The 27,473-nt window shown below is 40.6% G+C and overlaps 4 protein-coding genes across 4 annotated transcripts; 3 read left to right on the plus strand and 1 right to left on the minus strand.

Moving 5' to 3' along the window:
* Positions 1-1,351: 1,351 nt before the first annotated feature.
* Positions 1,352-14,454, minus strand: susd2 (sushi domain containing 2). Its single transcript, XM_030059702.1, has 13 exons — positions 14,405-14,454; positions 13,824-13,831; positions 13,066-13,297; positions 11,569-11,717; positions 9,728-10,073; positions 8,998-9,199; positions 7,752-7,837; positions 7,374-7,642; positions 5,833-5,976; positions 4,859-5,017; positions 3,924-4,175; positions 1,994-2,272; positions 1,352-1,539 (listed from the first exon to the last, which is right to left on the minus strand). Exons 1-13 carry the CDS (start codon positions 14,452-14,454, stop codon positions 1,352-1,354), a joined length of 2,364 nt encoding a protein of 787 aa, XP_029915562.1.
* On the plus strand, positions 14,329-20,478 carry LOC115365609 (retinol dehydrogenase 14). The gene is made up of 4 exons (XM_030060695.1): positions 14,329-14,738; positions 17,033-17,275; positions 17,551-17,853; positions 18,644-20,478. The coding sequence occupies exons 1-4, from the start codon at positions 14,618-14,620 to the stop codon at positions 18,901-18,903; spliced, it is 927 nt and encodes a 308-aa protein (XP_029916555.1). The 5' UTR covers positions 14,329-14,617; the 3' UTR covers positions 18,904-20,478.
* Positions 20,479-20,980: 502 nt separating this feature from the next.
* LOC115365608 (nuclear factor 7, ovary-like) lies at positions 20,981-22,831 on the plus strand. The gene has a single exon (XM_030060693.1). The coding sequence runs from the start codon at positions 20,981-20,983 to the stop codon at positions 22,400-22,402; it is 1,422 nt and encodes a 473-aa protein (XP_029916553.1). The 3' UTR covers positions 22,403-22,831.
* Positions 22,832-25,871: 3,040 nt separating this feature from the next.
* LOC115365501 (nuclear factor 7, brain-like) lies at positions 25,872-27,473 on the plus strand. Its single transcript, XM_030060540.1, has one exon. The coding sequence runs from the start codon at positions 25,992-25,994 to the stop codon at positions 27,426-27,428; it is 1,437 nt and encodes a 478-aa protein (XP_029916400.1). The 5' UTR covers positions 25,872-25,991; the 3' UTR covers positions 27,429-27,473.

Genomic DNA, 27,473 nt, shown 5'->3' on the forward strand with positions numbered 1-27,473 from the left:
CAATGGGAAACACTGCCACCTGATGGCCACAGCTGAGGACTGCAATACTGCTCATTTAGAGAGTTCAAGGCAGGAGTGATGAATTGAACCATTAGAGGAACCCAGGTGGTTCCAATTTGCAAACACAAAGCCAATCCAATCCAGTTTCTGGCATTTAGAGCTTCGTGGCTAATGGTCTTCCTGAGCAACTGAGAGCGCAGATGAATCTCTGCTTTCAAAGAGTTGGGGTATAAAGGGGTTTAACATAGCCCCTCTCAGTTTTCATTGGAGGATGCTGCCAATAGTCCTGAATATAAAACATGTGATCTGAGTGTATTAGAATGAGAGCGACCAATTGAATACAACCAAGTGAAAAATAAAGCGAGAAATTCGTTCATACTTAAAAACACACTGTTTATAGTGCATGGGGTTTTGCCTTCATTTTTTACAGTCTTGAAGCTTTTGCAGTTAGTGCTGTGAGTTGGGTTTTTTTTTGTGCATTTTACTGCTTCTACTACTTGTGTGCTCATCTCTTGGAATTAATTGACATGCACATTAATTTTCCATATAAGAGCCTAATCCCTGCTAAAGGTTTAGTTTGGTTGTGGCATTAACAGGGAGTATTCAACAATCAGTGTTTCCGTTTACACATATGCATGGAAATAGCCTTAAACTCTTTATTTTTCCTGCTATGTTCATTAATGGCGTTTTATTTTGATGCTTGTGACTCCATAAAATCAGCAAACACTTGTTTGCCAAATCCAATGTTTATATGCCAGAACATACTGATTTAGAGCATATCCAAGCTACAACATTTAGGTTTTTTAATATTCGTGATATAGGCTTGTCCTAGTTAATATATCCCAAATATGAAAAACCTGAATATTCTAGCTTGGATATGCCAGAACACACTGATTTAGAGCATATCCAAGCTACAACATTTAGGTTTTTTAATATTTGTGATATAGGCTTGTCCTAGTTAATATATCCCAAATATGAAAACCCTGAATATTCTATATAAGCTTCAATATAGGGGGACATATACTTGTCCTAGTTATTTAATTCCCCTGCCACTGAGGATGCACAAGCTAATGCGTTCCTAATGTCGGTCCCAGGCCCGGATAAAATGGTTACGTCAAGACAGCATCCGGTATAAAACCTATGCCAAGTCAAACATGCAGATCATGAGGAGTGGATGATTGGCTGGGCGACCCCTTGTGGGAGCCGCCAAAAACAAAAGCTTGTCCTAGTTATTGTAAACAGGATGTGGGGATTACAAGCGCCGACTCATATACAGAGTATTTGGTGTTCCCAAAAATGTACAGAATATTAACGTGCATTTAAATGTTAGAGCCATTCGTGTTGTGATATGTTAGAACCAACCTGTAATGCAGTACGGCTGCTCTCCGGTCCACGTCCCATCATCCACACAGGTACGCTCTGGTGAGCCGTAGAACAGGTAGCCGGCATTGCAGGAGAAGCTCAAGGTTTTCCCCTCAAGGTAGGTTGTTCCAGTTTTCTTCCCATTCCTGGGTGTGGGCAGCCAGCCACAAGACACCACTACAGTACAATATCAATATTAAGATCAGTCAAAATCATTATCAGAATCAATATACTGTCTTGAACAGCCGTAATAAAATAAGTTTGAAAGAAATGCTGATGCACAAACTTTCCAGAGTTCTGATCAATTTGTGTGTAGATCATGTCAGCCTGCTATAGCTAGCTAAGCATCGCTGTCTTGCTGTAGTGAATTTGGCCAAATTGATTTAGCATTTCTCTACAACTGAATTACCAAACAAGAAAATAGAGCTGGTCCGCTGGTCCTGTATGCTGCAGTCTCAGCTGATGAATATGTACAGTGTGCAGTCCTGTCTTGGCCAATTAGTAACAAATATATCACCTTGTTTTGGCCTGCAATCACAGAGGATTCCCTCCTTCATTACTCCTAAGTCTGCGACACTGCATGTAACAGACATCAAATTAAAGGAGTCTGAGGCCACAGTCCATGTGTTACCTGGTTCCAAGTCCTGTATGAGGGCGCTGTGACTCTGGTAAGCCCTGAGGGTGGCGTTTCCCACGGCCAGGCTGCGAGTGGTCAGGGTGTCATACTTGCAGAACGGCGCTCCATCCCCAAAGCACATCTTCAACATATCTGCCACCAGAGGGTCATCGGGTCTCTCGGGTAGAGAGAAGGCAGGGATGAAGGCGGGGTCGTGTGTTGGTTGGTTAAGGTATGTATCCAAAAGATACTTTGAGTCATATGTGAAAAGGGACGTCTCCTTTGATATGTTCCCTGTGGACACAAGTAAGCAAAAAAAAAGAGCTCTTGGTTAGCTGAACAAATAACACCAAAACTTTTTCCATAAGAATGGAGGGGAACAAAATTGGTGAAGTTGTAGTGTGATTGCTGACATATGACATATAGGCTAAATAAAGGGAAAAAATCAGCATCATCAAAGACATTATAGCTTGTATATATTACCAACATGTGTGCACTCTGAAAATGTTTGCTCAATGTGGTAAAAGAACATATGAATAAAAAAAGGAAAAATGAGAAAGTGATTGATAGCTAGCTTCTTGGGCAACATCAAGATTTGGCATAATGACCAATTAGACATGGCTGTCCATGCTTAAAGGTACTTATGGCATTTGGTTGAAATTAGCCATTGTATAAACTGAGAGTGTATGAGGCACTAGTGTTCTGCATACATACTCTAGTCGGAAACAATTTGGAAACAAGAACAAAATTGTAAGACATGACTACAGCATGTAAACTGAATGCATGTATGGCTTTCATTTCGTGTAGTTACAACTTTGATGCATGCAGACATGTCACTCCATTAATGCCCATAAATCTATTAGTTCCCTCAAGCTTAAATAGCTGGAGTGCTTACTGCAGTTATAGTGAACCAAAATTCAGTCTAAAGTCAAGTGCATGAAAAGTCAGCTACTCAGTGTGAAGGATATGTAATTGCAGCCGGGTCGTTATTATCATGCATGTCTGTGGTCTAGCCCCAATGGGTTCCAGAGATGTGGTTTCACTTGCACAGTATGGTCACAACCATTGATATCTCTCTGTAATCTATTAAAGCCCCTTTAACTCTAAACACGTGTTTGCGTTCGTCTAGTGCACTCTTAAATTGTTTGTCTAAATTTTAGCCAAATGTAGCTAAAATTAGGTAGCCACTTATAAAGATACACTGATTGGTAATTAATGAATCTGCAGATGATGGAGGGTCTTCAGGTGATGTAGCGAACCATCCGGCAGCCATAGTTTGCAGTCAGTAGGGGCTGTGAAAGATGACTGTGTTTCTAAACATTCAACTTGGCCATCCACATAAAACTACAAAAGACATGTTTAATTTCTGTGGTGTTTTTACTGGGAATTGCTGATTTTACCACCATTAAATCTGATCGATCTGTGTGTAGATCATATCAGCTTGCTAGCTGGCTAACCATCACTGTCTTGCTGGAAACAAGTCTGATATCTATGAGTTGATGAATCTCGTAGCTGAGTGGTAACATGAACCATTTGGTTGCCCTGTTAAATTACTTTTCATGCCAAAAAAAAAAAAAAAAAAAACATACTGCTTTGTAAACCAGGATTGACGGGTCAGGGCTGAAGAAAAGACAGTTTACTACATCCCAGTAGACTAGATTTTGAAAACAAGTCAACTTCATCAGATTCACTTATAACTCTAACATTAACGAATGGAACCACATCAATCTGTTTTAGGTACATCTCTGTGTCTAGCCTGTTTTAACATATTTGAATAAAGCCAGTTCTCCAATTCAGGACCTCGGTGATGGCACCGGAGATGGTTACAAGACTTGTATCTCAACTGCAAAGCCTCTATTGACAGTTTTCTGGGGTCATCTTGTCACCTTCCCATTGCCCCACAGTGAGCCAGTTACATTGCCAACATCGTGACTTTTAGACTCACAGCCAGCTCCAAAGGTAAATATTTCCTCAGGCGTGGTATTGTCTGAGGTGATGACCACTCCCTGGGAGGTCAGCAGGTCATCTGAAGGGTCAGAGTTCATCTGGCCAAGGAGACCCTGGGTGTGGTTGGTAAACTCTGTTGGCAGCAGGACCGTCACTGCCATGGTTCCTTCATGCCTGCGCACCTCCACCCCAACACCAGAGGAGAACATCACTGTCACGTTCTGGGGACTCGGGGAGAACACAAATACTCCTAGAAAAGAGAAAGGTTGTGTTTGTATTTCGAGTCACTTTTTCCTTTAATCGATCTTACTAAAAATGGTGACAATCATAACAATATATTAAAACCTGAATTGGGTACATGTACCAAAACCTTTGAACCTTGTGAACACACATTACCATAAGAAAAATTAGGCAGTTCTGCAGATGCCAGTGCAGATAAAGCTGCAATAAGCGGATTTACACATCCATTTTGTCAGCCTGAATAACAAATTAAGGCTGAAACAGACAAAACAGTATCCTATCCTCTGTAATTGAGATCCCATAGATTCCCTGAATTTGCCTGAGTGATACTCTGATGGTCACTTGCGGGAAATCTTCTCAAAGTACAGAAACCGATGTGCTGAAACTTGAAAGTAAAATTTTCACTTTCTTTGTGCAGAGAAAGCTCGAGTTGCTAATGATCGCTGAATCCGCTGCCAAGAGATTTCCGTCAACATCTCAACCTCATTGAGAAGATGAAATAAAGGTCAGAGGAGGGTGCATTTCACTGATGTCATGATTCATGATTTCTGGGAAATGAAGCTCTTAATACTTACAAAAACAGTTAATAATGAATAATGGATTTCATGAACAGTGGGCTGCCACTTGGGGCCACTAAAGTACAGAGTTGCCTAATGCAGCTTTTGCTCAGTCATGAGTGTCTTAGCGTCTCACCATGCAGGTCCATCCATCTTTGCTCAGTGAAGGCGAGGACCTTTTGGTTCCTCAGCACCTGTAGGTGGTCCAGATCTTCTGCCAGACGCACTTCGATGACATCAGAGGTCTTCTCCTTCATGGCCACTGATGACAGACGTGTGGCTTTGGCCGAGGTACCTTGGTAGTAATACAAACATCATACTCTCATCTCCCTTTAACATACCTTAAAAATATTCATATCTGTTTGTACATGTGTGGCAAGCATATAGAGCTGTCTTTAATTTGAATGTTAGGTGGGTCCTTTTATGATCCTGCAGGATTTTTTTCTTCCCAGCTATGCATTTTTTTATGTTGTATATTGCTGGCTGGTGCACCATAGGTTAAGTACTCTGAAGTTAAGGATAGTCTTAACGCTGTGTCAGTCTCAGCAATATCGGTACCACAAATTCAGATGTTTCTCATCACTGTCAACACTAATGACATCTGACCTGATCACAGTCACCAGGCCCACGGCGGTTGTGTAACTGTTTGGAAGATATCAAAACCAATAAGGCTAACATCTGCTCTTCCTCACCACATTTGACCCCATGAGAGTGAGAACAACAAAACTCAGGAAATGGGCCATCGTTTTACAGTGCCAACATGTTTCACTCCCACAAGGATCTCACATCACAGCTACTCAGAATTGTGCAACAGACAAGTGTGAAACTTAAATCCCTCTTAGGAGAGAAGCACTGGCCAAAGAAGACAAATATAATTCACCAAGAAGTCACAAGGTCTAATTACATCCGCACAAAAGGTAGAGGTAGACATTCACTCTTCTGGCTATAAAAAAATACCTCCCAAAAAACAAGAAGCAATCACAGAGAAAGTCTATTGGAAACTTGGAATGGTGTGCACCCCAAACAAAGGGTTGGGTAACACTGAGAGGCAGGACCCTAGGGATGAGAGAGGGGACACAGACAAGGCTTTCACATCATGTTTGAACTCACCGTTCTTAAGTTTCACCTGCTCTGTTCTGGCCTGAACACTCAGCTCTTTGTCTGGCGAAGACACTAGGTAGTACTCTCCTTTACCGTTGAAAGTGTAGCTGAGGCCGTCAAACGTTATGAAATGCGGGTCCCCGAGGACGGCACCTGTGAGGCAACGGCAAACAGAAGGCTTGCGCGCTTTTACATCAAATACATATTCCGGCACAAACATATTTATTTCGATCAATGCGCTGCAGATATGAATCTTGAATTTATCTCGAGATTGGATTTCTAATCTCAGCGCGTGGGACACTGGATTTTATGGTCCCTGATGAGCAGATAATCAATTGTGTAATCTAATTCATCTCCACAGCCCATCTTAACTCTAAGCTGCAGTCTGTCATTCAATTTATTCTCCTGCAGGCTGTCCTGGTATTACCCAGCTCTCTCATATCTATAGACTATAAGAGTGGAAGCACGCACACAGAGACACTAACAAACACACAAACTGTGGCTCTGTTTCTCATATTCCCATGATCTTATACCACCAAATTAAGCCAGGACAAGCAGAACAGACACATTTCACCGCCCTACATCATGTGAAATTTCATCATGTGGTAATATTAAATGTGTACACAGCTGATTTTTATTTTTTTTTACCGAGCAGTACGTGATAAATGGAAAAGTTCAAGTTTGTGGCTCGTAAAACAGATAGTAGCCACATGGTCACTTATGTGGTTTTTGCAGCAACTAAGTGTGATATATTTTTTGTTACTACTTCTTGTTTTTCTTACTAGTTTTATTTTTCTTATAACCAATTGTCTTTTGATGTTGTGATTTGTATCAGCTGATTGTAAATCACCGGCAGGTCCCTGGCTGCTGTTAAACAATTGTCACGACGAACATAAAATCTTAGAAACGCTGACAAAAGCCTTCAGATGAAATGTGTCTGTTTCATTCTGCTGCAGCGCATTAAAAAAAGCGATATTTATATGTGAGTGCTGACGAATTCATTTGTGATTTTTTGAACTTTATTGGGTCGGCGCCCCTCACATTCTGAATACATTTGAGCTGAGCACGTCCAGTTCTCCTGCTTGAAAAATGTTACGTTTAACTATGAATCTTCACATTTTGGCTGCAATTTCAATCTCACTTAGTCCTCTCTGTAAGCAAAAAAAAGTTTTGATGACGCTGCATACTGGGAAAACCTACTTCTAGGTGCTTCATCTTTTATGGAAACCTGCTTTATAGTTACAGAGAGAGAGAATTTTACAGCTTAATGTTTTATCTTCTTGTAAGACCACATATACTCGCTTATTTTCAGTACACTGCCATAACATTTCTGTATTTCCCATAGGTGAGATGAAGGCAGCTGAACAACCACATCATAGGCAAATTTATAAGTAAATAGTCATAATATTGTACAGAATATGAGCTTGTTTCCTTTGTTTTGTGTCCTCTGATCTCTGTAAAGGACTTTGTGACATTCCTGCTCATTAAAAGTACTTGTCATTTGATTTGACTTGACTAGATTTGAGTTAACATAGCATAGATGCTCTCACCAGCTCTTGGGGGCTGGTAGGCCTGACACCCACTAGAAGGTCGATGGCTGAGGTAGATGTGGCAGTAGTCAGACCACAAGCAGCAGTGGTAGTAACTTGTGACGTCATAAAGCCAGTGGGAGTAGCCTGGCACTCGTGGGGGCTTCCTGTATGGAGGGGAGCCCCAGTCATGAGCCCGATCTGGGGTGCTGCCGCCTGTCGAATCCCCCGTCAGCACCTGAGCCCCTGTGCTGTCGTAGCAACACTGCTGCCCTGATCCATGCGTAGGACTGAGGAAAGGAGAATCAAAAAAGTGAAAAAAAAAAAAAATCAAGGAAGAGGCAACATTTTATTCTTTAAAAAGGGTAAAATCATAATGTGTCTTTTCCTCACTCCTACCTGGCCTGAATTGCCCTCACACAGTGGACACTACCGGGGTGATAAGTGCAGACACTGCCCCTCTCAATGTCGCAGCTATAGTCAGTCTGAAAGAACGCAGTGAGTAATAATCAGCCTCAGTAAGGGAAGGCGAGAAGATTTCCGATAGGAGTAATGATGTTAAACTAAACATAGCTTCACAGCTCTGCTAATAACCCAAGTTAACGCCCCTGTGCAATGAGTTTCATAGTAGGGGGGGTGCTAAACCGTTACAGGGGAGGCTGAGAGACTGAGGGCGAAAAAGATATTCAGGCTTTAATCTATTTCATTGGTTACCAAAAGGAGACCATGGTACAGAATAGCCAATTTGTCATTTGGTTGAAGAGATAATTAAGAGACACATCTGGTCTGGAGAATTTTATTATTTCTCTTACTTACTTAGAGTCCGACAAACTATGTCTTTGGAATCAGCCCTTCTCAATGTAGTGTAGTTTATTTTGTGTTGTAAAAATTTACATCCAAAACATAATAACTCGATCTTGGATTTCTCTATTTTTTTTTTTTTTCATCTCTGATCATGGGAAGGTACACAGTTACTATTCTTGGAGATTTAAACACACATATACATTGTCTAAATAATACTCCTGGATAGAAAAATCTTAGACAATCTATCATGGGAAGTGCTCATAACCTTGGCCATATACTTCTGAGTGCATGGCCAAGAAGACAAAGCATTTATTTGCCTCTGACCATCCTGTTATTACTTTGGACGTTATTTTTCTAGTGAAGACTCTACTGGCCTCAGCACTGCAACTTCATTTGCATTTGAGAGGAAATTTGCTGGACGACTTTACAGTACAAAACAGGAAGAGGGCGCACTTGCTCCACCACAGAGTTTAAGCTTTCGGTAACTCTCACTATGACAGAGGGTGGAATAAGTGAGAAGCCAATGCAAAATCACTCTCAACATGTTTTTATCCTGTTCAGTAAAAAAACAAAACCTTGGACCTGTTGTTTTGGAGCAATGAGCCACAGGATTTATGTTCTCTACGATGGCTTGATTCATTTACATTACAATTAATTTGACAATAATATACTGATGTTTAAAAATCATACATGCTTCTTCTGTTATAGAATAATGCTGGGAATACAAATATTTCATTCCTTTGATTCTGCATGAGTGTGTAATATTAATAAAGAGCATCACTGTGCACTGCTGCTTGTACTAATTATGATAATAATTGTGGAGTCACTCAAGTATACTTACATGAAACCTGCCTGTGTCTGCCCGAGCCTGGGCCAGAGTGCATGGACAGTCAATGATCTCATCCAGGAAGTTGGGAAGCGTCTTTTCCAGGGCGTCCCACTGCACACACTTGTTCCTGGCCCAGGCGGCAGAATCGTCTCTGAACGCCTGTTCCAGATGCCAGGCTAAGACATGGGCTTGACTCCAGAGGCCCTGCACATCCCTGCATGCACACAATTACCATCATAAGCCTCATTAAAATGGATACTTTTCCTAGTAAACCTAGAGACTTCTATCAAGACTAAAAAGAGTTTTGAAAGCTGATATTTTTGGGTTGAAGCTTTCACTAACCCATACTCGAATCTCAAATTTTAATACTGGCTAATATAGATAAGCCTCTGTCATGGTAAAACTCTCCATTAGGTCCCATATATATATTTATTTGGGGCTGGTAATCAGCTCCTGACAGCAGAGTGATGCAGACTTTACTGCAGTTTTTTTTTTAAAAGACAGCCAGGTGAGTAAATTTATCACCTGACCTCCATCATACCAGTTAACAATTCTGACTATTGGTCTAAACCCTACCTACCTAAATATGCTCATTTTTGAAGGTGCCAGCAAATACCAGTATTCAACTAAATCGCCAATACTTTGCATAAGTTTCGCATTTTCCTAGTTTTCACGCTGCCTAAATTTTAATCTAACCCTATTCAATAAGAATGAGAAATCTGAGTTATGATAGTTAGGATACCTCGCTCCATCCGACTCTGAGGCAGCAGTGATGCGAATATTCCCCAGCTCCCAGGCAGAGAAGGTTTCCTTGGCGGGCTCGGGGGTGAAGCTGAAGGCACCGGTGTTGGGCAGACTCCTACCGAGGGAGTACAGATAGCTCAACTCGGCCTGCAGCGAAGTTGACTCTGTGCTGATGTTGACCTCTCTGTAACCCCACAGCTCTATGTTGACTCTGTCTGCTCCAATCAAAGAGCTGTTCCACGTCATCTCCAACAGTCTCGCCGTGCCCGCCGTGCCGTAATTCTGCCACTGGGTTCCGTTCACCAGAGCGACTTCAAAAGCAGGATCGGTTCGACTGGGGTGGACTGAGTGTATTGAAACAGAAAAACTGTTATAATGATGTGCATTTATTTGCAAGCACAATCAATCATTCTAAATAGATATTATTTTAGATATCTAATAAACACGTGACCTAACATTTCATGACAAGCCTCTTTCATTTTCACTGTCCAAGAGGTGCAACTGTCTATACATACATAGAAAATACACATCATTTCAATAAAAAAATAATGTTCTTATTAGACATCGCAACTATATAATACTAAAAAACAATGTGCATTAATGACACTACAATTATTAATATTTTAGGTTTTTAGTCATCACAAATATTGCTAGATAAAGTGTGTCATTTTGGGTTTTTTTGGCCCACCACTTGATATAATCTGGGTGGTAAGATTAGAAATAATTTATCATTGTCATCTTTAAAGCTATAGCAAAAATATCTATACACAGATTATATTCTTGCAGAATTTATATGGCATTTTGATTAATTCTGATCGGATTTTTTTTTTAATCAGAGTTTTTTTTCTTTTGTCCTAGATGCCCTTTTCAGAGATTTTCTAAAGGGCTGCTGCTAACACGGACCGCCCAAGGAGTTATAAGCTAATCGAGGCATATAACCAGCTTAAAAAATAATTTCATTATGCATAAGCTATTCGACCTGCCTGTCTTTTCTCTCTTTAATAGCTTACATTAATGTTTTCAACCCGTCAAATTTCCCTTGAGGGACTAATATCTAATCTATAAAGTCAGAAAACAGCTGCTTCATTATCCAGTCTGTGAAGCCACGTCTCTCATTGTCAGAACAGATAAGACTGATACTGTATAGAGAAGCAACTATTATGGCCTGTAAATTAGACTTGTACCTTTTTTTTTTGACCCTCTGATTTTAACGCTATCAGCTGCATGGCTATTTTTTATGTGATTATGGGCCAAAAAGAGTTTTAAAAAGAGCTGCTGAACAGTTCGACCTCTGGATGAAGGTGAAAATGTCAGTTACTGAATATCAACACTAGCTATTCTGAATAAGGACAGACCTGGTCTGAGGACAGAAAATAGAAATGGAGACTATCTTGATAAAGATGACACTACTATGGCAGGGTCCTTTTTCCTGCTTCCGAGTCGTTCAATTTCATTCTGCATCTCAGTTTGCATTGTAAATTTAGATTGGATGACATATTAAAATATGATAAGGCCAAGATTTATGTCACTGTCGAAAACTCAATAGAAATTCATTTTTAAAGCAAATAAACAAATAAATAAATCCCCATACTTCTGGACCACCCCATGTATTTCTGTAGATAGGGGCTGTTTAAAAATAATTTCTATTATTTCTGCTTTATTAAGAAGTTCAAAGTGAAAAAAGACAAACAGCAAACAGGAGTTGCCCTTTTAGAGAATGTCGCCTTATCCTTTTCGAAATCAATTCACAAGGTCAGGTGTATCAAAACCGTCAATGATCTAACAAAATAATAATTGATGGAAAGTAATTAAAGGACTGTTTGCACTTGGGCAACTGACCTGACAAATACTCTCCAGACTGATTGAAATGAATTCCATCAGTGGAGACATCAAATGGCACCCAACCCGTCTCATACAGTAAAGGAGTAATACAGCGGGCGTGGCCTTCGGCATCAATAAACCCCTCGCTCTCAATCTCACCTTTGAACCTGCAACATAAAGACAAACTTCAATTTATTCCATTTTGAATTTAAGACACTGGACAACTGTGCTGACTTTGAGGATTAACAGACTGTTTGCTTCTATCACTACCTTTGATCTTAGTCTTGTCATTATTATTATAGTTGAACAATACCTAAAAAATAATACACATATTTTGACTGATATTGTGATTGCAATATTATAAAACGTCTTGGTGGAAGTGATAATCAGATTTTTTTTCTGAGGTCTGTAACAAACAAACACCTTTTCTCACGTCTAGAAAATACAATTTCTAGGCCAAAACATGCACTTCATTTGTAATGTTTTTTCCTCTCCACACATTTTTACCTAAATTAAAGCATTGCAGCTCCTGGTATTTGATATTGCACTTGATTTCAGTACCATTTTGATTTATTGTTCAGCCCTAGTTATTAATGTTGTGTATCAGGTCTGTCAAGCCTCACAATATTGATTAGATCATCAATATTGTTGTCAGCTGACCCAGTTTGCTTTTCTGGGGTCATCTGAAAAATAAAACAACAACAAAAAAAAAACAAACAAACATAAATCCATGGTAGAGATCATCAGTTTACAGCTCCTTCCTCATCAGCTCCTTCTGTGAGGTTTTTTTATGGTGAAATGTTGCAATTGTCTTTTGCAGTACTCCCATCTTCAGATCCTCATTTTGTTAGTGACTCCCTACATGACAACAGCCCCCCACTCAAGATGCATGTCTGTTGACACTGCTGTTGGAGGTGGAAACACTATGTTTGCTCCTTTCTGCTCTATGATTTCTGAATGTCCAGACAAAATGGTGAATACAGATTATAGACCTTAATCTTTGATTCTGAGGAACTGACACCAAAACCTGATGCTCACTGTTGATACTGCAGATTTACAATAGACAGTGGATCCTGTATGCACAAAAAAAAGTATGTTATCAGTGCAATGAAAAAGCTGAAGTGTTGGAGTGCTGCCTGGAACTTATGACTTTGTTGCTAAGATGGTGCGCTTTGGTTTAGGACTAGATCAAACTATAAAATGAAGTTCTGCCTTTATTTTATGGGCAGATCATGATAAAACCATGATCTGCCCATAAAATAAAGGCATTTTAACTTTTCTACCAGATGAGTGCCTTGGTATCGACTAAATTTTGAGTATGTTATCAGTGCATTCATGAAATGTGGCGTGCAGGGTACTCGGTCCGCTCAGTGGTGGCAGCAGCTGTGGGTGAGAGTCCAGCAGAGACTGGGAGCACGGGATTGAAATCGTGGAGGATGTATGAGCTAAGCCATGACGTGTCACCAAAACAGAGAGTGGGGTTTCAAAGGCCACTGCTTGCTCGCGAACACAAACCTGCAGAAGAGGCGTTCACCGGGATGAAAGACAACACTGAGGATAGTGAGAGCACGTCCACCCAGCATGGAGCTGGAGTACGGGGCGACCTGCAGACAGGACTGGCTGTAGTCTGCACAGCAGTTCAGCAAAGACACACAGGTCGCATGGCAAGAGCATTCCTCCCATACGTAACCACACCTTCCACTGCATGTGTGACCTGGTAGAAAACACACACACAAAACAATAATCCCTCAACATGTTCTCAATCCATTAACAATCAATGTTGAGAAGTCTGAAAGCCATAAAACCGTATTAATGCATTACGCAGCCTTACACATTAAGCTTATATTCCTGGATGTATTCAGTAAGAAAAAAAAAATTGACATTTTTCAGTTTGGTTTCAGTTAGTTTCCAGAGTTGATTTGCTCATTTCAGTTTAGTTTTAGTTTTTTTTATTAGTTTCAGTATTCATTTTAGTTTGTTTTTCTTTATTACAATGCGGTGTTGTTTGTCAGCGGTGAGACAGCAGAAGTTCAGAATAGGTTTTATACAACATTTTCTGTGGGCTATATTTGTATTTTATTTTAGTCAATTTTGTAAGTGCACAATATGGTTTCAGTTAATTTTTTGTTTTGTCTAGTTTTTATTTATATTTCAGTTCACTAAAATTTTTTCCCACACTTCGTTTTAGTTTAGTTTTAGTCAACAACAGTAACTTTGGTGGCTGTCATTCAGCCATATGACTTAAAGGTAAGAAATGCTTTAAGGAGACTCACCAGCTGTTCTGGAAACGCAAATGAGAAAAAATCCGCAGAGAAAAAATATCCCACTCAATTTTGCTTTCATATTTCCCATAACGTCTTCAAAACATTGCATAAGTGTGTCCCGTTACAGTATAATCCTGCCTCTCATGTTGAACTTGGAGCTGTGGTGTCCAGGTGTGCTGCGGTCCAAAGGTCTCTCACTTTACATGCTCACCTATTTCCGCTTGTTTCTTGAATATTATGATGTTATGATTTAACAGTGGCTGAAACCAAGTCAGACCGTTATGTCTGCACGTTATGCATTTTGAATATTCGTGTCTATGAGCCATAAACAATACCAGAACAAAACTTTTGAAACTTTTGCTATTTTAATAACCTACCAAACTTTTATCTCACCCGGACTAAACCGCTACCAGCGCTGTTATTACTTATTACCACCATATGATTACCACGAAAAGTAAACAAATCTCTCGCGAGAAGGTGCGGTGTTTGTGTTTCTGGCGCATGCGCAAACAGCTGCTAATGCCCATCACCTGACAGTTGTTACCACAGACAGAATGAATGGAAAGAGACAGAAAAACGCTATAAAATACGTCTCGTGTGCGGTGTTGAATTCACCCTGGATGTCGTCCGTCAAGGTCATCTCAGCTAAAACCAAGCTCGATAAATAAATTGAAGAACAATGACGTTTTCCTGACCAACTAGCAACTAGCTAACAAGTTAGCCACCGTTAGCTCCAGACCCTCAGTCAGTGTCACCAAAATAAAAGCCGTCAGCGAGCAAGAGCCACGTAGCTGGGGGGGGAAATGTATTTTTTGTACACAATTGTCGCTTCTTTAGTTTGCTTTTTCGTTTTGAAATGGATGAAAAAGAGGAGGTACTGCACCGACCTGAAAAGACTTGATGGCAAAACAGTTCTCATCACAGGTTGGTGGTGTCTTGTTTGCTTCAAGAAATCAGGGGAAATCATAATGTTTTACATGGGGATCACTTGGGGTAGAATTGATTTGGTTTGGTCATTTAAAATGCTTAATAACCTCACATCCCTTCTAGTATAGTATACTGTGAATTTGGACATTGCCCACATCTATGCACATTGTATACATCGATGCACACTGGTTTTATTGGCTTTTTATCATCTATTTATCATCTGGGCGCTATTTATTTATTTATCATCTGTTTATACTGTAAATACATTGTATACATCGATGCACACTGGTTTTACTGGTTTTTTGCACATTGTTTTTTTGCACATTGGTACTTAGATCTTTAGATCTCCAGGGTCATCTTTATTCTTTATTTTTGATTTACTTATTCTTTATTTTTGATTTACTTAATCTTGTACTCTGACAGGGTTTCCGCGGGGTCTTAAAAAGTCTAAAAAAGTCTTAAATTAGAAAATCAAATTTTAAGGCCTTAAAAAGACTTAAATCACTGAATTTACGTTTTAAATCATTTTAAACAGGTCTTAATTTTCATAAATTGGTAAAACTACCGCAAATGCTAAATGAAAAGCTAACCCGAAACAATTCATTACCCTATTCATAGATATATATCTGTGACTATACTATGACTACAACGATAGTAACGCGATAGCTCATTGGATCAATGTGCTATCGCGTTACTATCGCGTTACTAATAACGCGATCGCTCATTTGATTCAATTTATCCATGCATCCAATGAGCTATCGCGTTATGAGTGAGTCCCTTTCGACATTTTCGGAAACAGAAGAAGAAATATAAACGAGGGAAAAAGACGTCGAACGTTGTTACTGTTACAAAACACCAGTCTTATAAGTCGAATGATGATGTCAGCGAGGTTTTTCAGGCCATGTTGCCGGACACTGAAATTGCAAAAACATTTCGGTGCGGGAAAAACAAAACTTCGTATATTACACGCTTTGGACTAGCTGTCCAGATACCTGGGATCCCAGTTCATGGGGCATGCGACAGCTGGGGACCTAGTGAAACATGTAAAAGTAAGTAAATGTTTTATTTTAGCTATCATTTTGTCTTCCTTTCATCCAAAAGACGTTTTTGTTCCTTTTAATCAGACATGGGATGTTTGCCGGCCGGCACCAGGTCTGCCGGATCTTCGCGCGCACAGACTGCCATAGGATACTTTCATTATAAACCGACTTTTGTTTACACGCGGTTGCAGCATCACAACAGACAATGACACAGGCAACATGGTTGATTATTGATTGTGCAAAGCTGCCATTTGCTGGTAATCGCGCTGCACGCATTAAACAATTAAATACTTTTGTAGAGGCCGGAGGAAAGTTGCATGATTTATGTCCGCGCACTGCGTGCATGTGCTCATGTACGTGCCCGTACCGCGCTGAAGCACACCCCGTCCAACCGTGCCAGCGCGGGGGAAGTGTACTGTATTCAAGCACGATACGGAGCGATCACACTGGTCAAAGAATCCGGATTTAACATCTACAAATGTCAATTAGTAAGCAACATTATATAAAACAGTAACTACTTTAAAACTCATCCTCCTTGTTTCTTGATTAATTCTAGACAGCACTGAAATAACAGAATACAGTATATCTGAATGAATGTGAAGTCTTAAGTTTGTTCATATTTTAACAAAATCAAATGCTCTGAGGAGGGCCAGCAAGGACAAAGACACTGAACTCAAGAGCACTGAGGAGGAGATTGTTGCCAAAAGAGAGGAGCTGAGATACACACACACACACACACACACACACAGTCAATTGTACAGTCAATTAGTCGTTAAGTTACTGTTGTTCATAACCCTAACCCACCCCCCCCCCCCCCCCCCCCCCCCAGATGTTAATGAAGTAATTTTGTGACTCTGCATTATTTGTTTTTTTATGTTGTGACACAGGTATTAAATTTCATTCATAATGGTCTTAAAAAGGTCTTAAAAAGTCTTAAATTTTATCAGGTGAAACCTGCAGAAACCCTGCTCTGTGGATACTGCTGGAAACTGTGAATTTCCTTCGGGATGAATAAAGTATCTAACTAACTAACTAACTAACTAGTAAATCAGGTACATAGCTAAGATCTGCTTTATTCACAACCATCAGAGTCAGAAATACTAAACTGATGCCAGAGGGGAATTTGGGTAAAAATGAGATCATCCCAGTCTGTGTGAAGGCAGTAGACCCTCTCTGCTGTCTTTAATTCATCATGCTCCGAGCGCTATCTCATCAAAGCATCACTGTTTTTGTCCATTTTCTACCTCACAGGCGGAAATTCTGGCATTGGCAAAGAGACGGCTGTTGCTCTGGCAGTGCGAGGCGCCCGAGTCATCATCGCCTGCCGAGATGTGGACAAGGCTGAGAAGGCCGTGAGGGAGATCAAGTTCAAGAGTCACAGTCTTAACGTCCTTCACATGGAGCTGGATCTGGCCAACGTGCGCTCCGTGAGGGAATTCTGCAAGAGCTTCCTGCAGAAAGAGAAGAGGCTTGATATTCTCGTCAACAACGCAGGTGTGTGTTGAAATGTCACAACAGGATGAAATGCCTCTGTTGTCCTCCTCATATACAACCCAGAGGCATGACTACCCATATTATGGTCCTGTACAGCGCAATTTGTAGAACACTTGTAGGAGTCAGGGTTTTAATTGGCACTGGTGCACCCATGCTACAAAACACACACTGTAAGATGTTTGGGAGAAAAGCATTACTAAATGGCATGTGTCACTACTTTCCTCATCGCGTTTTTTTTTTTACCTCTTACTTTACTCTCTGTGGTTCCTCTCCAGGGATGCCCGGGGTTCTTGACTGGACCGACGACGGCTTCAGCATGTGTTTTGGCGTCAACCATTTGGGACACTTCCTCCTAACCAACTTGCTCCTCCCTCGCCTGAAGGAAAGCGCCCCCAGCAGGGTGGTCACCCTCACATGCTCCAACTACAAATACCAGAAGCTGGACTTCCAGGACCTCAACTACAACCTGCTGCCGTTCTTCACCTACTGCCGCAGCAAGCTGGCCAACATTTACTTCAGCCAGGAGCTGGCCCGCATCACTGAGGGGAAAGGAGTGACTTCATATGCTGTGCACCCTGGTGAGAGGCTTCATGGTTGGCATGGAGGGAAAAAAACAGATTTCAAAGTTATCACTTAAGATAGATGACACTGACTCAGTATTATATGCTGTTAGTGAGCCCAGATAAGATGGTCATTTAAATCGGACTGTGTTTTGACAGTTGAGACGATTTTATTCATTGCAAAAGAATGCAAGGACACTTTTTCAGGAACATTTTTTTAAAATCCATGGCAGACCTGGAAAAACGTTATTCATGCTTTCTTACAGCCTCATTCTTAAGTCAGTCACGTTCAGCCTATAAAGAGTGGCAAAGATTTAACCGGTGCTAAACAAAAAGATCGTATTACCCCTAGGTGTACCATTTTATGTATAAATACCTCTTAATTTATCTTTTATTCTTTTTATGTGTTCCATTTCTTTTAGTTTTATTGTAGCGACAGGATTTGTTTGATTTTATGCTTTGTAAACCTATTTTAAGAAACTTTATTCATACGGCACTTATCTGATAATAGATATTTGATAAATTCTGTATGAATAAAGTTTGTTATTACAGACAAAATCCTGGACGTCTTGCATGATATTAGTCTTTGGGGACAGCCATGGAAAAATCTAAGGCACTCTATTGTTGAGTGAAGCAATAATTTATTCTTTGAGCAGGGCAACTAAACAGACCAGCATGTATCAACTCTTAGTCTTCATCAGGGTCTTTGTAAACTAAAGTTTGATATTATAAATAGCAGGTTTACATCACTGACAGTCCAATCCTCATCTAATGTCTGTGCTCACCCATGTTCCTCCGTGTGCTCCAGGTTTTGTGCAGAGCAGCTGGACTTGCCACTACTCCATCCTCTTCCGGATGCTGATGCAGGTGATCATGTGGATGTTTTTTGTGCCGTGTGAGATGGGAGCTCAGACGGTCGTCTACTGTGCTGTGTCCGACGAGGCAGCCAAGCACAGCGGAGGCTACTTTGTCGACTGCCGGCCCGCCATTCTGCGTCCTTTTGCCAGAGATGCTGGCGTGGCAAAGAAACTGTGGGAGGCCAGTGAGAGACTGGTGAAACTGGCCTGATGGTGGAAGATGGGGAAACTGAAAACTGGATCCTCAGTCGAGATTTTCAAATAAAAATGAAAGACCTCTTTATTGATTTTGTATCATATTTTTATCTTCCAGCTTGTATTTATTTTTCTCATGGATTTTATTTATTTATCTTTTTTTTGTGCATTGTTACACAGTGTAAAGATTCAGTGTTAAGATTAGTTGGTTTTTTTTAAGCATTTTCAAGGGAGTTTTTAAAAAATCTTACCTGCACCAGATGGATTTATTCTCTTTCTGTGATTTATAATTTTTATATACACAAATAAATTTCTTTTTGTTGATTTTATCGACTGCATAAATATTTAATGAAGTTGTGCTTTAAGAACCGTTTAACAACAAATATTTTTTCCTTTATTACAGTATTCCCAAAAACCTGTGGCATTTATTATTTATGATGCAGTGATTATCTACATTGCCAATAGAATCCTGTTTGTCTCTTTTATTTTTCTATGTTTTGTCTCGAAAGGAAAGGGCTGTGCCAAGGCAAAGTGTTTAACCTTGTAAATGAAATGTAGAAACAACACCACCTGCTGGTGAGAAAAGCACATGGCAGTATTTCATTCCCTAACCCTAATCTTAATCAAGGATACACTTCCATATTTTAAATTTCCCTATGCAAGCTACATTACCGTCATTGGCCAGTGCAGACTCTAACCTTACACTTGCTTAAATCATTAATGAATGTATTACACTCCACAAATGCCAACTGCATGAAGCTGGCCAGTGAAAAAGAGGGTTGTGATTATAGTTGTAAAATTACAGCAAATACTTCGCAAAGTACTTTTCTATGTAACAGCCATTTTCACCTGTAAATGGTGAATCGTAATTTTTATTTTCAGTCGTATACATGCCTTCATGTTCCTTTTCTTCACAAACGTATTCTCCATGATTCCATTACATTGATGTAGTACTAATTTTGGTGATGCCGTGATGCCACGTCTGACTTCTCCTTCATTAAAACAGAACTTTTAGCGGGACAAGTAGAATACACTGAAAGAAAAATGTTACAGCAGTGACTGTCGTGATTTTGAGAGCCTGCTGTAATTTTGTTTGGTGACTTACCTGAGCCTGAAAATTAGTGTTTAAGTACAGGTGAGTGTTTAAGCATAGGTTTGTGCCGTGACAATGAAAAGTGAATTGTGCCACCAGTTTATTATAGGTGTTGCACTGTGTAATTCATGCACTCTTTAGCTATTTTTTTTTTAATTGTTATAACCATAACTAAGTTCTCCCTCCTCTTCTTGAAAATAAATGAAAAGAAATTAAGATAAATTATATTTGTACAAATGAAAACATTAATATTTAGAAATTTACAATTGTAGGCGCAGCTTCAGAGTTACCCATACAAACATATGGATTTATTAATATTTACACCCAAAATACAAACTTGTGAATTCATTAACACGTTTAAGGACTGAATATGGTTGATCTATGGAAACAGACATTTGAGTGCAAATACTAGAATATATAAGTGTACTTTAAATGTGTTAACTGCGTGGCATATCATGATACATTTTTTAAAGATGAAAAGTATGTATTCTATGTTAAGTGTGTGTGTGTTTTTGTTTTTGTTTTGTTTTTTAACATCACAGATTATCTCTGGTTGAGTTAACATTTGTGTTTGCCTCTTTTTGACACTCTGTTTCATCACACATGCTATGGAAAATCACACATGCAAAAATGACATGATGTAGAGCATTTTCTGGGTCTGTCAAAAAAAAAAAAGAAGGAATCAGCTTTGGGGTTTGTATGAAGTCACATGTTCCACCTTGGCCAGTCAGCCAATGACAGCACTTTGAGACATGTAGCCCCGCCCCACACATTGACACAATGACACAGGTCATTTTTCACCGAGTTGAAGTAGGAGACAGAGCCAAATGAAATTCAAAATGGATCAGAGATCATCAGCACGATCAGAGTGGAGATTCCATCACAGGGTGTGAGCCGTTTACAGAAAAAAAAACACATAGCTGCAGGATTGTAAGCAGTAAGCTGAAGTGGATGTGTTTGGTGAGTCTTGCTTTTGAAAATAATTCGGATGCCAAAGGAAATGGCTGAGAAAATTGCTGTTACAGAAAGTAACTTATATTGCCATGTGTGTGCAGAGACTTTCAGAGATCCTGTGTCTCTGAGCTGCAACCACAGCTTCTGTTCCAGCTGCCTGAAACAATTCTGGGAACAAACCAAAAACAAAAACTGTCCCATTTGTAAAAGAAAAGCTTCAAAGGATTATCTTCATGAGAACTTCACACTGAAGGAACTGGCTGACTCCTTTGCTGGGAGACAGAAAGCTGCATCATCTGAGACAGAAAAAGGAGAGGAGGAGGTGGAGGTGGTGTGTAGAGAACATAAAGAAGAACCTAAATGGTTCTGTAAAGATGAAAAAATAGTTGTGTGCCATGTCTGCCACCACGGTCACAAAGTGGTTCCTATAGAAGAAGCAGTCAGTGAGCTGAAGGAGAAGCTGAAATCTGACTTGAAATCTCTACAGGACAAGAGGAAAAAGTATGAAGATGCTGAGAAAACATACAAGGATGTGGTTGAACACTCCAAGAAGCAGCTGGTGGACACAGAGAGGCAGATCAGAGCAGAGTTCAACAAGCTTCACCAGTTCCTGAAAGAGGAAGAGGAGGCCAGACTGGCAGCTCTGAGGGAGGAAGAGGAGCACAAGAGGAAGACTGTCACCAGAGAGATGAAGATGATTGAGGAGAAGATCTCCTCTCTGTCAGACAGCATCTCTGCTGTTGAAAAAGACCTGCAGAAACACAATGTGCCGTTCCTCAGCAGTTATAAAAGCAGTCAGAGCAGTGCCAGAGCCCAGTGCTCACAGCCGGATCCACAACTGGTCTCAGGAGCTCTGATAGATGTGGCCAAACACCTGGGCAACCTGTCCTTCCGAGTCTGGGAGAAGATGAGGGTCAAGGTCAAGTTCAGTCCTGTCATCCTGGACCCTAACACTGCTAACCGATGGCTTTTTCTGTCTGATGACCTGACCAGTGTGAGACATGGAGATGCAACACAACAGCTCCCAGACAACCCAGAGAGAAACACCAATTATACCACAATCCTGGGCTCTGAGGGCTTCAGCTCAGGGAAACGCATGTGGGAGGTGGAGGTGGGAGACCATCCTCACTGGACTGTGGGTTTGGCTAAAGAGACAGCTAATAGGAAGGGAAGGCGAAGTGCTACACCAGAAAATGGAATATGGTGTTTATGGCACGGAAGTGGAAAATACACTAATGGGTTCGGTGAGACCATAAACCTGATGACGATTCCCCAGAGGATCAGAGTCCAGCTGGACTATGACAGAGGGCAGTTGTCCTTCTACGACCCTGAGGACATGACTCTCATCTACACTTACAGAGAAAGATTCACTAAAAAAGTCTACCCGTATTTCTTTGTTGGAAAGGCTGAGGGTGCTAAGACTGTTGATATCACAGTCCGGACATGTAGGAATATTTTGCTTCCCTGAATCTGTGATGGAGAGCATATGGAGACAGTGGGACGAGAGCCAGGCCAAAAACATCTGATGTGCTCTGTGTCAGGTGTTTAGGACCTTGATGATGGTAAACCTGCCTTGATTCATATAAAAGCAGGCAGAGACATCAGATCTGTAACACAGGACCTCAGTTTTTCAAAGATACAACATTAAGTCATGACCTTAGCAGAACTACTGACTGCACTGGATTTGAGCTAATAACGGCACCGATTGCACTCCTGGCCTGCAAAGATGGGGTTTCCCTCTCGCTGTGATCCTCCCCAAGATTTCGTTCACCCCTACCCTCACATGAGACTGTCAGTATTTATAATGGCAAAGCTATGATGTCTGACTTGTTTGGTAACAAAGTTTTACAGCTACGCGTAGCAGGAATGTAACAGTACCTCCCTCAGGGCAGTGTGTGTGTGTGTGTGTGTGTGTGTGTGTGTGTTTGTAAGTTTGTGTTTTTGTGCACCTGAGACCAAGGCTGTGACATACTATTGCTGTATCTTTTATAATGAGGCCTATGTGGTCTATCTTAAAACTGAATAAATTATACTTGGGCTTCCAATTATTGTTGGGCTTATGTCAAACATCGTATTACGCTAAACAAGCAATTACTTCTAATTGAGATGTCCTTCTGGGCCTGTTGGTGGTGCTAGAGGCAAGGTCATGGAATCACTCAAATTGTCAGGTTTCATCCTCTAGCCAACATGAATGTCGTCATCAAATTTCATGGCAATCCACCGATTGCATTGTGTTTTTTATCTCTGTCCTTCAAAAGTAGAATTGAATCCAGGAAAAATGGAAGACACTTACAGAAGGCCAACAAACATCACCTTATAGAGAAAGAAAACAGTGCATTTACTTGAATCCACATGTGAAAAATTACATTACTGTATTTAGAAAAACAAACAAGTGCAGAGAAGGTGGGTCATGAAGTTAAGAGGGTGATACTTAGGATTTAATCTATATATTTTTCTGCTCACTGTCATTTATTTTAATACAGTCCTATATATGCATATGCACAGCAAGTGGAGATGTTTTAACATTTGAATGAATTATTGGCGTATTTTTATGTATGTATGCATGTATAGGCTACAATAAAAGAGAGATTCATAGTATATGAGAGAGATGAATTAAAAACCAAATATGGTACTCCACAGCAAGGTGATGGTATAAGAAAACATGAGCAAAACATTGTGCATGACAAAATATACAGACACTCAAGGTTTATGCTGCCAGATTGCAAGAACATACAGGAATGTGTCTGATGACATTTTTTTTCTTTTTAGCTTGTGAACAAATAGCATTCAACTTGTTTGGTAACAATCTTTTAGAGGCAAGTGCACCTGTCAATGTGTGCTAGTGTGTGTGTGCTAATGGTGTGTGTGTGTGTGTGTGTGTGAGGAGGAGGAGAGGAGAGGAGAGAGGAGAGAGGAGAGGAGTGACTCAGAGGAGGACTTTGCACACCTTGGTTATTTCATGAAACAGGTGCATATCGATGATCTAAAGTTAAAGAAAGACACACTGTTTAACTTGCAATGACACATTTTCATATTTATTTGTGACGTTTCGGTGCTCTAGACCCAACCCTATCCTAACTGCTTACATTAAATGAGTAGGTTACTCTAAAATAAATGCTCAGGGCTCGAAACTGCATTCTCAAAAATGTACAAAAATGTGAATGCCTACATTCACAAATATAGCAGGTTACACTGGAGATGAACTATAGGGATAAATTTATTTGGTAAATAAATTAACATCAATAATAAATACCCTCCATGATAATAAATACAACAGACCACATGGCTTCAAAAAATTGCAGTGGGCAAACATTACATCAACCTGTATATATGTTAAATAATAGTCATCAAGTCGGTATACATTATATTTTTTTACATGGGAATTTTTCTGCATTATTATGTGTGAATAGTAAAAATCAGAGGTGTGCTGCAGTCCTGTCTAGTTGTAGAAAAAGCACTGTCATGCAAAGAAAGTGCCAGCTACGATACTAATTAGTTGCAGTTGTGTAATACTGTGTACTCCCTCATTTTAAATCTGTGAATCTTATTATACTGATTTTCAAGGCTAGTAAACACACTAAGAAGAACAGAAGAACAAGGGGGGGGGGGGGGGGGGGGGGGGGGGGGGGGGGGGGGGGGGGGGGGGGGGGGGGGGGGGTCATGTTTGGTTAACACGATCACGCATGAATGCCTTCAGATGACCTTTGACCTCTTTAGTATCAGAACAGGGTCAACTAGGCATGAACATGGTCACTGGATGACACACGAGCACAATACAACAGCTCAGTGGTTCACCTTGAAAAGCCTTGGTTTCCAAAGCTCTGTCACTGGGAATACAGTGACAGAGCCTCTGATGGGAGGGATAGTTCACACAAAACACAAACCTGTCTGATATGAGCTTTAAGAGACACATTTTCCCCTCAGCCAAAGCTGTTTGAAAATCATGGCCAAAACACACTAAAAATGCTCATGACAAAAGCAACTTTACTATCAAGTTGCCACAGAAAAGCAGCAGAAAAGAAAAACAAAACACACCTTGTTGGTCGGTTGTTACAGTAAAACACGTGCAGGATGCAAATTGGGTGTACTATCCCATTGAAAATGCTCATCTTTTGCACAGAGCCATGTCCCTTTGAACAGGCAATAAAATAAAGTAAAAAATACAGTAAAATAAATACAGTAAAATAAATAAATAAATAGTGTTGTCTTGGTCTGACCAATAGGGGCGAGACAACTCTGAAGGCAGCCAATGGCGGACGAGCAAAGGACTGTGGAGCCGACTGCAAGTCAAACCCCCCAAAATCAGTTTTCAGCTCTGCAAAGTCCATCTGTCCATTCCTGACAGCCCTGGCACCAGAACATGGTGTTCTATCATTGAAAGCTGATAACACTTGATGGTAACACAAATCAAAGAGCAGGAGAGGAAAAACATCAGAAACAAAACACATGAAAAAGAATAAAAAGCAAGAAAAATCATAAAGAGGGTTAGTTATTTACTTATTTATGTATTGCTACTCCTGCTTCTTTGTTTGTTTTTTGTTGTTTTTAAAGCACCAATGACATTCAAACACACTAAAAAAAAAAAAAAAAAAAAAACAGTTGACACATGATTTCAAGTATTTCCATTATTTTTGTGATTTTGTGATGCAGCAATTGTTTGAATTGTAATAAAACAGACAAATGTCAGTGATTTTTTCTTTTTTCTGTTTTAATGTTCACAGAAAGTTCTTTTACTTGTGAAATTGTTATTTAACATGAAGGTAAACTGATAGAGGAAAGAATAAAATGTTGAAATTTGTTACATACAAAAGAAACAGCACCATCTTCTGGTAAAAATAAATAAATAAATGCAACATTTTCCAACAGAAATGATTAACCCATGACAGAGGTAAGTGAAATTGAAAGTAGATTTTGACGTTGTTGAACAGAGTGGAGACGCCATTACAGGGTGTGAAATCTTTACTGAAATACGCTTTTGGAGGATTATATTCAGAAAGTTGGAGTGGAGGTGATTTGGTGAGTCTTGTTACTGAAAGATCATTTGGATATCAAAGAAAATGGCTGAGAAAATTGCTCTTGTTGAAAGTTTCCTGAGTTGCCATGTGTGTGCAGAGACATTCAGAGATCCTGTGTCTCTCAGCTGCCACCACAGCTTCTGTTCCAGCTGCCTGAAACAATTCTGGGAACAAAGCAAAAACAAAAACTGTCCCATTTGTAAAAGAAAATCCTCAAAGGATGTACCAATTGTGAACTTTACTCTGAAGGAACTGGCTGACTCCTTTGCTGGGAGACAGAAAGCTGCATCATCTGAGACAGAAAAAGTAGAGGAGGAAGTGGACGTGGTGTGTAGAGAACATAAAGAAGAACCAAAATGGTTCTGTAGGAATGAACAGAGAGCTGTGTGTGCTGTCTGTGAGTTTCCTCACCACCACGGTCACAAGGTGGTTCCTGTGGAAGAAGCAGTCAGTGAGCTGAAGGAGCAGCTGAAATCTGACTTGAAGTCTCTACAGGACAAGAAGAAAAAGTATGAAGATGCTGAGGAAACATACAAAGACGTGGTTCAACACTCCAAGAAGCAGCTGGTGGCCACAGAGAGGCAGATCAGAGCAGAGTTCAACAAGCTTCACCAGTTCCTGAAAGAGGAAGAGGAGGCCAGACTGGCAGCTCTGAGGGAGGAAGAGGAGCAGAGGGGGAAGACTGTCACCAGAGAGATGAAGATGATTGAGGAGAAGATCTCCTCTCTGTCAGACAGCATCTCTGCTGTTGAAAAAGAGCTGCAGAAACACAATGTGCCGTTCCTCAGCAGTTATAAAAGCAGTCAGAGCAGCACCAGAGCCCAGTGCTCACAGCCGGATCCACAACTGGTCTCAGGAGCGCTGATAGATGTGGCCAAACACCTGGGCAACCTGTCCTTCAGAGTCTGGGAGAAGATGAAGGACAAGGTCAAGTTCAGTCCCGTCATCCTGGACCCAAACACTTCAGCCGGATCACTCTCTCTGTCTGATGACCTGACCAGTGTGAGACAGGGAGACACAAAGCAGAAACTCCCTGACAACCCAGAGAGAAACACGAAGTATGCCAATGTCCTGGGCTCTGAGGGCTTCAGCTCAGGGAAACACAGCTGGGAGGTGGAGGTGGGAGACCTTCCTCACTGGAATGTGGGTTTGGCTAAAGAGTCAGTGGACAGGAAGGGGGAGAGATTGTCCTCACCAGAATATGGAATGTGGTGTTTACTGTATCACAGTGGAAAATACATTAATGGGCCTGGTGAGACTGTCACAGTGAATAAGAGTCTCCAGAGGATCAGAGTCCAGCTGGACTATGACAGGGGGGAGGTTTCCTTCTACGACTCTGAGGACAAAACTCACATCTACACTCACAGAGACACTTTCACTGAGAAACTCTACCCATTTTTCTGTGTTGTAAAAGCTGCTGACGCAAAGACCAAAGATATCAAAGTCCTGCAAACTGAGCCTTCAGTGATTTTACAGTGATGTAAGTGAGGTGTGTGTGTGTGTGTGTGTGTGTGTGTGTGTGTG

This window comes from Myripristis murdjan, chromosome 9 (genome assembly GCF_902150065.1).
Source record: "Myripristis murdjan chromosome 9, fMyrMur1.1, whole genome shotgun sequence".
Classification (NCBI taxonomy): Eukaryota; Metazoa; Chordata; class Actinopteri; order Holocentriformes; family Holocentridae; genus Myripristis; species Myripristis murdjan.